This window comes from Bactrocera latifrons, unplaced genomic scaffold, assembly GCF_001853355.1.
Source record: "Bactrocera latifrons isolate USDA-ARS-PBARC rearing strain unplaced genomic scaffold, ASM185335v1 scaffold_39, whole genome shotgun sequence".
Classification (NCBI taxonomy): domain Eukaryota; kingdom Metazoa; phylum Arthropoda; class Insecta; order Diptera; family Tephritidae; genus Bactrocera; species Bactrocera latifrons.
Genome location: NW_017537034.1, coordinates 1,101,850 through 1,113,478, shown reverse-complemented (window position 1 = coordinate 1,113,478; position 11,629 = coordinate 1,101,850). Strand labels below are relative to the sequence as shown.

The 11,629-nt window shown below is 35.2% G+C and overlaps 2 protein-coding genes across 2 annotated transcripts in view; one reads left to right on the top strand and one right to left on the bottom strand.

Moving 5' to 3' along the window:
- LOC108972288 overlaps positions 1-11,629 on the top strand; it is a gene marked incomplete in the record, with an annotated part of 71,559 nt that overhangs the window by 39,838 nt on the left and 20,092 nt on the right. The window contains 1 exon segment of the mRNA XM_018938839.1: positions 7,149-7,282. Within this exon segment, the coding sequence (XP_018794384.1) occupies positions 7,149-7,282 (134 nt within the window).
- Positions 2,120-2,969, bottom strand: LOC108972289 (C-type lectin 37Db). The gene is made up of 3 exons (XM_018938840.1): positions 2,800-2,969; positions 2,667-2,737; positions 2,120-2,611 (listed from the first exon to the last, which is right to left on the bottom strand). Exons 1-3 carry the CDS (start codon positions 2,885-2,887, stop codon positions 2,153-2,155), a joined length of 618 nt encoding a protein of 205 aa, XP_018794385.1. The 5' UTR covers positions 2,888-2,969; the 3' UTR covers positions 2,120-2,152.

Sequence of the window (11,629 nt, the reverse complement as noted above, 5' to 3'; positions counted from 1 at the left end):
ATTGTATTATTTGCTTTAGACAATAATAAGTGCCGAATTTCCTAAGATATCTCGTCAAATGAAAAATTGTATACAACCACTTGATACCGATCGTTCACTTTATGTATGTATGTATAGGGCAGCTATATGCCACAAAGGTCCGATATGGACGTTTCCGACAAATGAGCAGCTTCTTGGTGAGGGAAAGACGAGTGCATTTTTTTTTTATATACAGACGGATGGGAGAACATACGGATGGACATGGCTAAATCAATTCAGTTATATATATATATACATACTAATACTTATACTATTATTCATGTCATAAACTATTCAATAGAGTGAAAATTTTATTTACGAATAAAGAGGAAACCGTCTTTGTCGGTATAACAAAGGATTGTAGTTGAGATTTAATTTTGAATGTGTTCATACAAATAAATTATACTGGAAAAAAACGAATTTAAGGCTGCTTTCTCAATGTCTGGTTACCAGTTTTTCTGTCCAGTTAATAGAGTTGTCCGCTTTATAGAGCACTTTCACTGTATTTTTTATTTATGGATTGTTTTTCACTATCCTATCTTTTAAGTTGGCTCGAACTGGATACCATGTGCTAAGTTTTACTAAATTCGGTTCAGTAGTTTAGGAGTCTATCGCGGACGTAGTTTGTGTAGTGACACGTGATTTTTATATATAAAGATACGAGAAACGATAGAGTCTCTGATGTTTCCTGTTGRGTGTTAACATATCGTGGCAAACTTAATGTATGTAAGTATCTTGTTCTGGGTATAAAAATTAATTAAATGGCAATAACTATTTAATAGAACGTTAGAAATATTACAATCCATAAAGCAAATAACACAGAAAGCTCCATCTRTTTAGAAAGTTGTATGCTACCGTTTTTAGCTACAGCTTTTTATATCTCGTAAACCGGTTAGATCCAATTTTATGTTAAATTTTTTTCACTTGACAGTAAATGTTTTCGGTTTAAACAGAAAAAAAATGTATAAAAGTTTATCACAAATAATGAGTCTCATGTAATCTAGTTCTCCCTTAAGAGTTGCATGGGTTAAAGGGTTTCAAAAAATAGATTTTTTTATTGTCTTATTAAAATCTACAACACCTCTATAATATTGTCCTAACTATTTAAGTTGATCCGAGTAATACGAGTATTAGGTTATCTCCCTTCCGGTTTTTTACTCTTTATTCAATGCTTTATAAAAAGTGTTAGAGTGATCGGATTTCGTTCAAATATGCGCTGTTTCGTTTAATAATCTGTTTCCATCTAAACGGCAACTTCATAATACCCCCCTCGTAGAAGCCCCTCCCCTAATTTACGAAGAACTCGGCCAGCCACTTTTCAAAAGTTCCTTTTGAGTTCAACCTTACATCAACAAGAGCGTTCACCATGGATAGGAAGAGGTGGTAATCACTTGGCGTTATGTCCGGGCTGTATGGTGGATGCGATAAAACCTCCAATCCGAGCTCCCGTGTCTTTTGCGAGTCATCAACAAAGTGTGTGGTCTGGCGTTGTCCTGGTGAAACACTACACCCTGCCAGTTGGATAACTCTGTACGCTTATGGTCGATCGCCAGTCCAATTRTTCGCAGTAGATGGTAGAATTAAGCGTCTGGCCATATGGCAGCAGCTCATGGTGGATGATTCCCTTCCAATACCACCACACTCACAGCAAAACCTTACTGGCCGCCAATCCCGGCTTGGTCACTGTTTGGGACGATTCACCGGCCTTCGATCACGACCGTTGATATTGTCGTATGTGATCCATTTTTCGTCGCCAGTCGCCATCCGCTTCAAAAATGGGTCGATTTCATTCTCTAGCGGATTTGCCTTTAACGAAGGAAAACGTTAAAATAGCGCGAATTTCGGCGTTAGTGAACTCCATRTTTACACGTCTATAACTGTTGAACGCAATATCCAAAAAAATCATGCATAGCGTCGTTTTGTAGGTGATGTCAAGACCTTTCAAAAATATATAGTATTGCCAAATGCGAGCTCTGTAGCGCTCTATACGCGAAATTCAAAAGACAAAAGTGAGGAAGGGAGATACTTTCCAACCAATATTACAACTCTTTAGTTTAACAATCAAAACCACATCAAGACACAAAGCAAGCTCACTAACAAATAACCAAAAACAAAGATGTTTATTCACATATTWTTACGCCCTGCAGTTTAATATATTTGCAGATTGTAGAAATACTTCAACTAATTTTGTGAAACCGCATTCCTCTGTTACATTCACACAGTTTGATTTTGTGGCGGAATTACGAGCGTTTAACGGTGAACGCTTTTCGCAAATAAYTTGCAATKGTTTTACACAATTATTATCGTTCATTACAAAGATATCATTGGATAGCGCGACTTGTACACAATCCTCTGCATCTCCCGCATTGTTGGGTTCGTTCTGTCCCCAGAATGTATACAGCATTGGACGTCCACTATTCAACGACATGTATGTTCCTTCCACCGACAAATCGTTGCTACTTGTCCAAGCATGCATATCACTAAACATCGTCTTTAAGTACGAAAATAAAGCATTCTTTTCGGCCAAGGATTCAATCGTTAGCAAATCACTGTCGAAAGAACGACAAAAATGAGCAGCTCCAAACCAATCCAGCTACAATRGGAAGACAATGYGTTTTATGTAAATAAAATTGTTTATGTTTGAGTACCTTTAAGCCTTGAGTCACTAAATAATACTTGCTGCCAACTTTWATAAAGGGCTGTAAATCCACATCTTCACCTGTGTATTTAAAAAACAAAAATTAATAGTTAAATTAATTAATTAATAAAAATTTGTATTACCTTCTTGAACCGATATGCTACTAGCAGTATATAATGAAACATTAATACAAAGTAAAAAAATAAACGGAATATATCGCACGTCTCGCATAATTCAAGTATATTTTTTAAGCTCAAGCCTCTGCGCGTCCAATTTGTGGTGTTGTGAAACATCAAATGAAATTTTTGCAAGTTTTAAAGATTATGCTTCTAATAACAACAAGCTTTAAATATTATATGTAAACCATATATTATATGTCAACCAATTACTTTACTCTCACTCACAAATCATATGAACCGTAAGCACACAAGTCGTATTTTTCTCTCGAGCGATAAGAGTTTTTGAAAGGCGGTGTGAATTTGGTAAGTTATTATATATGTACATTATATAATATATGAATAAATATTTCATACTGGCTCAAAATAGACAAAATAATTTGGTCCAAACCAAACATTTTTTTTAAGTTTTTCCTGAAGTTCTTAAAGTGGTGAATAAAAGCTAATTGAGTTATAATCTAAACTGAAAACAATGTGCATTTCAAAATAAAAATTCTCGTTGCCAACTAGTATTTTACTAACCAGTTTGAATTTACTCAAAGATATCATGCTGTGAACTAGTATTTTTGCTCACTCRCATAATGCTTCACTAAGTACTTGTGCAATATTCTGGTAAGGCACACTGATAAGAGTCCAACGCTTATCGCAGTTCGTGGCAGGATGAAGCAAAATATTAAATTTTTGTAAATTATTTTATAATTATTTATGATTTAATTTAATTTTTATTTAATATTAAGGCACGCAGCAATTATTCTTATTGTGTAAGTTTGTTATGCTCTGCAATATATGGTACATAAGGTTTTCCCCATTGTTTATTATATTATATATATTATAATACGATTTATTTAAGAAAAGTAGTAGATATGCTTATAGAATGAAATAGGGGGTCATATTAGATTGTCAAATAGCTCCCTTCCGTCTTTTTGTCTTTTGAATTTCGCGGCTATGTACAAGTATAAAGCGCTACAGAACTCGCATCTGGCATCTGGCAGTACTATACATCTTTGAAAGGTCTTGACCTCACCGACAAAACGACGCTATGTATGATTAGTTTGGATATTGCGTTCAACAGTTATAGACGTGTACGATAAACATGGATTTCACTAACGCCGAAATTCGCGCTATTCTAAAGCTTTTCTTCGTTAAAGGCAAATCTGCTAGAGAAACGTTCCGTGAGGTTGGAAGGAAATCATTCATTATGAGCTGCTCCCATATGGTTAACCGCTTAATTCTATCATCTGTTGCGAACAACTGGACCGCTTGAAGCTGGCGATAGACCAGAAACATTTAGAATTGGCCAAGAGGAAGGGTGTATTGTTCCGCCAGGACAACGGCAGACCACACACTTCGTTGATGACTCGCAAAAGCGACGGAAGCTCGGATTGAAGGTTTTATCGCATCCACCATATAGCCCGGACATAACACTAGGGATTTCCACCTGTTCCTGTCCATGGCGAACGCCCTTGTTGATGTAAAGTTGAACTCAAAAGGGGCTTTCGAAAAGTGGCTGGCCGAGTTCTTCGTAAAYTAGTAGTGGGGCTTCTACGAGGGCCGTATTATGAAGTTGGCGTCTAAATGGAAAAAGATTATCGAACTAAACAGCGCATATTTCAACTGAATCCGATGACTGTAATATTTTTTATAAAGCATTGAATAAAGTGCAAACAAAGCGGAAGGGAGATATTTGACAATCTTATATGTAAATAATTGTTTTTTATTATTTCAAATATATAGTGAGCTTGCTTTGTATCCTGATGTGGTTTTGATTGTTTAAATAAAGAGTTATAATAGTTAAATTCCAAAAATCGATTGAGCTGTACTGTTCCTGTGGATTCAAAGTTTTCCACCAGACGCTCAATTGTTGATCTGACATAACGATTATGACGACCATAAATTGGACGTAGCGCTCTTAAAGTTGGTGCCACTTACTCCGACAAACCCGACAATTTTAAACATTTATAACAACATAGGAAAAAGTCTTACTATTTTGTRCCCACAGTAGTATATCCTTCAACACTTTGTAGCAATTTCGTAATTTCTCTACAAAAACCCGCAAAAGGTCTTACGAAATTGTCATATATTTGATGAACATACCACAAAAAATACACAGACTGACATATAATATGTATTTAAGTACATACATATACATATACATATATATGCAAAACACCTTAAAAGCAATGTCAAATTAAAATTGCAATTGCAATTCTCGTTGCACTCGTTTTGCGTTTTTGATGAGAAAACCCATTTCTGTGAGTTTGCAACGCACTGCGGCAACTACTTTACTGAGCTGTGCTCTGCATAATTTAACTGTGGCGAAGCGCAAAAATGCAGTAAATCGTATGTCTCGATGATGAGGGAAATATGTCAGTGGCGGGCTAGCTCGAGAAGCGTCAAAATGAAATGCAATGAGCCAATCAATAGGCGACTCATAAGKCGACGATTGACAGTTTGAGAAATCAAGCGAACGGTGCAACAGCAATGTGCAACGCAATAAAAATGACAATAATAATAAAAGCAGAAAAGCAGTAKCTTGCAAATGCTTGTCAATTAAGCTGCGACAATGTTGCTTTTTTGTATGGCATTAATARTTATTATTGTTGTTATTGTTGCACTTATTAATATTGCTGCTGCTGTTGCTGTTGATGACTCCGATTGCTGTGATTGCCACTGTGCGTGGAATGTTTGCCAAGTAGCCACAAAGCGGCAATTAAAGCATTGCAAAAACAAAAWACAAACACAACAGACGAACAACAACAACAACACCTGCCGGCGGCAGCAATACGCAGCGTCACGTAAGCAAAACAACTTCCAGGCAGATTATGGCCGCTGATGATGTTGTTCAGATTGATGATGTTTGACTGATCGTAGGTGAGTTTGCGCCAAACAGGTTGCTGGTTGCTGCTGGCTGCCAGCTGTCCGTTGTTGTTGCTGACGCGCTGTCAGCGTTTGCCGAATGTGGGCGTGCTGTGTCAGCGTGGCAACACACTTGATTCAAGATAACAAAAACAACAAACCAAAAAAAATTAATAAAAAGTCACTAAAAATATTAAAGCGCCATAAACACCTAGCATTTGTGGCAATTTAAAAATATTATTATAATATTTATTGCTACTTTCAAATACCACGACTTCCAAGAGGAAGTACGGCGTCTTCGTGTTTTTACCTCACAATTGTAGTGTTTTTATATATTTACTTATATAACTATCTTTTTATTAAACGGAGACTAGACATTGGTAGCTGTGATATATTAGTAATTAGATTCGAAACAACAACTAACTTTTTTACTTTTGAAGTATCAAGTTATGTTTTTCCAAACCTCGAATTGTTTTGTTTTTTTTTGAAACTGAGCGACGAATCGGAACAAAAATTCGGCATATTACAGCCCTGTTACTTTGTTTTCTCCAATTAGTCGGTGCAAATCCTATCACATACATCTCTGGAAAAGGATGTCATCATCTTTCCGGATGATCCGCTAACCTATGTCCTCTTCAAAGCAAGTTTACTGGTAAAGTTCATTATTTCGACTTTTTCTTGGTCTAAGATGGGTGCCAAGTGATCCGTATTTAATCGACAGTAACAAAACGAAAAGCAAACTTTTTAGAATTGTGTTCAAACCACGTCAAACACTCTTCTGAAATGGTCCCTCGGCCTTTTCAGATGAGTACCGCCTCAGCTATATTGTTAGCGAAGTAAAGAAATGAGTTCTATTTGTCATCTGTATTAAGGAGCATTCCAATATGCTTAGTAAATTCCTGTTTCTACCCAATACCAAGAATTTTCGAAATCTTATGGGATTGGAATTTGTTCAGAAATGAGGCCTATTTCTGGCCCAATGGGTATGTAAACAAACAGAATTGCCGCATTTAGGACGAAGAGCAACCCGAAGATATTAAAGGGATGTCATTTAATCCAGAAAAAAAAAATGGTTTGGTATGGTTTGTGAAAAATAATGCCGGCGAAATCGTAACCGTCAATGGCGACTGTTATCGCCATTTGATTCCTGAAATGGAAGCTCGGGATCTCGGCGAAATTTTGATTTCAACGAACGAAACGAAAATTACACTCAACGAATAGACCATCTGAGACCTTCGAAGGAGACAATCTACAAAAAGTTAATGTCGAAAAATGTTTTTTCGTGTAATAATAAATCTCCTCAATTAAATTTGAAAAAAAAATATTTTGAATTTAAAAGCGCCACTTTCACAGCCGTTAATAATAATATTTTTAAAATATTTTACAATTTTATATTTACAAATTTAAAATATTTTGTATTTCCAACAAACAGCTGATGATCTTTCTTTATAAATTTCCAGATGCCAATAAAAAATCACCAATGCCCACAGTGACGCCAATACAAGGGCCAATATTCCTGAAAAATGGTACGGCGCCAGTGGTGCCGTTATTTTCATATCCCACACTCAACAATGGATCTTTCGTACAAATACCGGTAAGTGAGAATATATTATAATGAAGCTTAGTGAGAAACAAAGAAATTTTACAAAAATTTACAAACTGGTAAATAAATTTATAACTGTCTAAATGTCGAAAACTTATATTTTCGCTCCATGAAAATACTTTCTACACAAAAATCATGAGCGCAGCCACTCGTTTTCAACATAACGAAACTCGTTTTTCCTGAATATGTGTGTATGGTTTTATAAAAAATGATATTTAAAAGGCGTTAGAGCAGTTCAATAGTCGCTAGTTCGCATAATTTGCATAGATGATAAATGTGCAGATAATTGTCATTAGTTAATGGCCAATGAGGTGAACTATTTATATATGTATATATGGTTCATAAAATACACTAATCAACACAAATTTGTAGTATGTACTTGAAAATATGCACCTAATTGAGAAAATTTATCAGTATATCAGTTTGGTGTAATATTTGTAAATTTATTTTTGCAAATTAAAAAAAAAAAATTATACTGATTTTTTAACAAATATGAATATAATAAACCGCCAATATCAAATTTATCGTCGGATTTAATTTTATATATTTTTAAATATTTAAATTTAGCTATGATCTCGAAGATTTATTCAAAAAATAATGTTTTGTTTACGTTTGCCATTATTTTTTTATTTTTTATTTATTTATTTTTTTTTTTTTTTTTTTGCATTTAATATATTAGCGGATTTATATCGATATTTATATTTACATATTCAACATATTGCAATAAATAATCTATTTTGACAGTCTTGAAGGCCGAATATAGTTACGTCTCTTCTCCAAGTAGTTTCGACTGCATTTTAAATTATTTTAATTAATTATTATTGATCAATATGCAGAATAGCGTTTTATAACGTGTTAAAAAAGCAATACATTTCAAATTTATTACTTAAATGTCCATAAAATGGAATTTTTGTAGCAAAAGAAGAAAACTTTGTTAACAGTTAAGTATTGCTGCTATTTCGCAAACATATTTATATAAGGATTAAGGTTTTTTATTCCAAAATCGGTGGTAACTTTGTAATTTTTACATTTTAATATGGTCCTACATATTTCACTTTAATTTTATCTATTTTTTTTTTATTCCAAAACGGATGTGAATCTTGTAAATTTCATTTGGTTTTAAACCGTCCAATATTTAAGCAAACAATCGAAAGTAAAGTGTTCAAACTTTTAACGAATCAATAAGAACCTTAACGAGACATAATTAGTTTTCCATTAATTAGCCTTCCCTGATATCGTAACCAACATACGAGCAATATTCGAGCATCCAGAAGAGATGCAATAAGTAGCGTTATAAATAACGCTCAAAGCTTCATACGCCAAATCGAGTAACCTAGAGRTAAACGCCAGTAGGAGGGATATGGTACTCCTCCCAAGTAGATACAAAATCACATCACAAAAAGCTCTGCGGCTCAACGGGCTAGAGTTAACAACTAAGGACCTACCAAATGCCTGGGTGTAATTTTGGATAGCAAACTGACGTAGATATTAAATGTGGAATAGAGGGTAAAAAAGGCCAGAGGTGCTCTCTATGCACGTAAAAAGATGCTGCTTTGATGTGGTGAAATACAAGAAACCAGAACGGAAGCAATAAGAATTACACCAATGGCTGCGCTAAAAAATTTACTCAATCTAAAATCAATCGAGATTGCTTGAAAGCTTGAAAGCGAAATTAGCACAAAGTTTGGCGGGGTTAGGTGATTTTTTCACAATAACCTTAGCGTATAGCCTAACCACACATCCTCACATTTTATCTGGAATAGACGATTTATAGGTACCCTAAAAGAGGGTAGATGGAGTATTGGCTGAAGACCCACCATCGAATCTTTCAACATATACACGAAATAATCAACAAGGGCCGATGGAGTGGAATCTGGAATGAGATCTCATGCGATCCTTCAAGCGACCGGAATATAGCAGTATCTTCCATGCAGAAGTCTTTGCGTTCAGAAAGGCGGCTGAAATACATATCTAATACTCGTAGTACAGGAAACGATATAAATATGTATAACCAATATACAAGTTTATACAATAGCCAAGCGGCAATTTGAGCAATAGCTTCACATCCCCAGAGACCTTAGAATAGTGCTAGCCTGAAAGCGTCTACTTACATATATATTTTGTTCCAGGCCGCAATGATGAGAATCTCAAACGCCATCCGCTTGGCTACCGAACTAGTTGAGGAAAGAAAGTAACTGAAAGATCTAGCAGACGGATCAGGGGGAAATGAAATATCGTAATGGCATTAAGAATCGCTAAAATCATGTGCAAGAGATCGGAACAAAAGCAAATATAATTTTTATTCACATGGTCTCGAAAAGACTGCAAGACGGACGAAACTCAATAAAAGGCAGTTTGGGATTGAGACTCAGAKCTTTCTCTCGACCAACAAATATTRCGTTCTATAAGMCCTCATKGTTCMTGTCCTATAAAATATACGGTATAGCAACGTGGACGATAAMGAACCATGATGGAAATGCAGTGAGAGCATTCGAGAGAACTGCTCTTCACAAGAGCTTTGGAGCCGTCCGCACGAGCGCTGAATATAAAAGAAGAAATATACCGTTTACATGAGCTCTACGGCGTTCTTGTACATGTATATACAAGATGAGCTTTAGCAAAAAGTTCCTTCGATTCGAGACCAATGGATGRACAATAGAAAGATCAGTCAGCATCGCGATCAGTCTCTATTTTCGATGTTAAACTATCGTGACCCCGCAAAGARTAGAGTTAACTGCGAACTGTTATGTTCGCGGCCCAGAYCGGCGCATGRTTGTAGTGYCAAAGCAGAAGAGAAATAAGCGATKATTAAAATCGATATCGATGAAAGTTAATGATAAGTTTGATGATAAAATAGAGATGGCATTGACAAACCACATAGCTTTGCCTTGGACTTAAATTAAATGAAAAAASAGATGATGAGATTTGAATTAAATTAAATTAAACTTTTTTTCTTCAAAGGTTTTGAAGATTTGTGTGTCAATATGAAAGCTTGCTTACACTGTAACATATACAAGTAAAATAGTATTTTTTGACTAGTTTCGTGACTGACTTCTTTGGACTTGGATGGGTTTCGTAATGGATCTTTACATAATGAGTCTTTACATAAACGATAATCTGCAAACTTGCAACAATTGAAGTATTGCTTTGTAATTAAATTTCCGTACACAAAAATAGCCAAAATGAGGAAACAACAATTTCTTTATAAATGTTTCAACAGAGAAACCAAAGACTATGGCTTGGTCAATGACCACGCTTACAAAGGCAGATATGTCTGTGGCAGATTAAGATGCAAACAGAATGCGAAAAATGTGTGTAACCCAGAAAGTAAGTTTGAAAGCGAAAGTGGAAGATAGGGAGAAGTAATTTTAAAATAAGCAAACAAATTTTCACTTGAAAAGGTTTATGGGTTTATAAAAATCAATATAAATTATAAAAAAAAAAAAACAAATAAATAATTTATGTGTGCATAAAAAGTGAYTGTGTAGTCAAAAACAACAGCAATTAATAATTTTGAATTTCTTTGCCGACATATAGCGCATAAATCAAACGGTGGAGCGTCAACAGGTGTTGAGCGGTAATCAATTGAAAAAGGGTATACAACAATAAATCAAAGGAAGTAGCGAAAATGAGTAGGCAGCGATGAGAAGGATTAAGCGACGCATGCTTCTTTTCAACRCCACGCGCACAACAACAAAACTAACATGCAGGTGGTGCTGCGCATGCGCACACAGCTGAAAAAAGCGCATATATAGTATGTATATTATAACAAAAAACCCGCTAAGCAGCCACAATAAAAGCGCGACTTGTGACGAAATTCGTTTCAAGAAWTTTAAAATGAATACCAAAAGCATTGCGCGAAGGTCAATAGCCAAATCACAATGTGAATATTCTCAAACTCAAATCGGGCGCTAAGCAGCAACACMACTTTTGCATTGTTGTTGTTTCTGTTTTTGTTATTTTTACGACGCTGACGTTTTTAAATTGTTCTCATTTTCATTTTAAATTTCTAACAAATTTTATTGTTATTTAATCAATAATTCTGCGCCGCGCATGTGACTCTGCCCTAACTAACTGTTAACGCACTCTTATCTTTTTTATTAATTTAAAAAAAAAAATTTTTTTTTGCGAATTCAGCAAAGGCGCGCATGCGCGACCTTCATTTATCAGAAAGGCAAAATCATTTCCGCCAACGTTGAAATGTGTTTAATATAAACAGAGGCTTGCTGTGTTGAGTGAGGAAGAGAAGGAATGCKATGACAGCAGGGGAAGCCCAATTCGCTATTAACTTCAGCATTTATCATACATGCGTGTTTTTGATAAAAACATGCGTGTTGA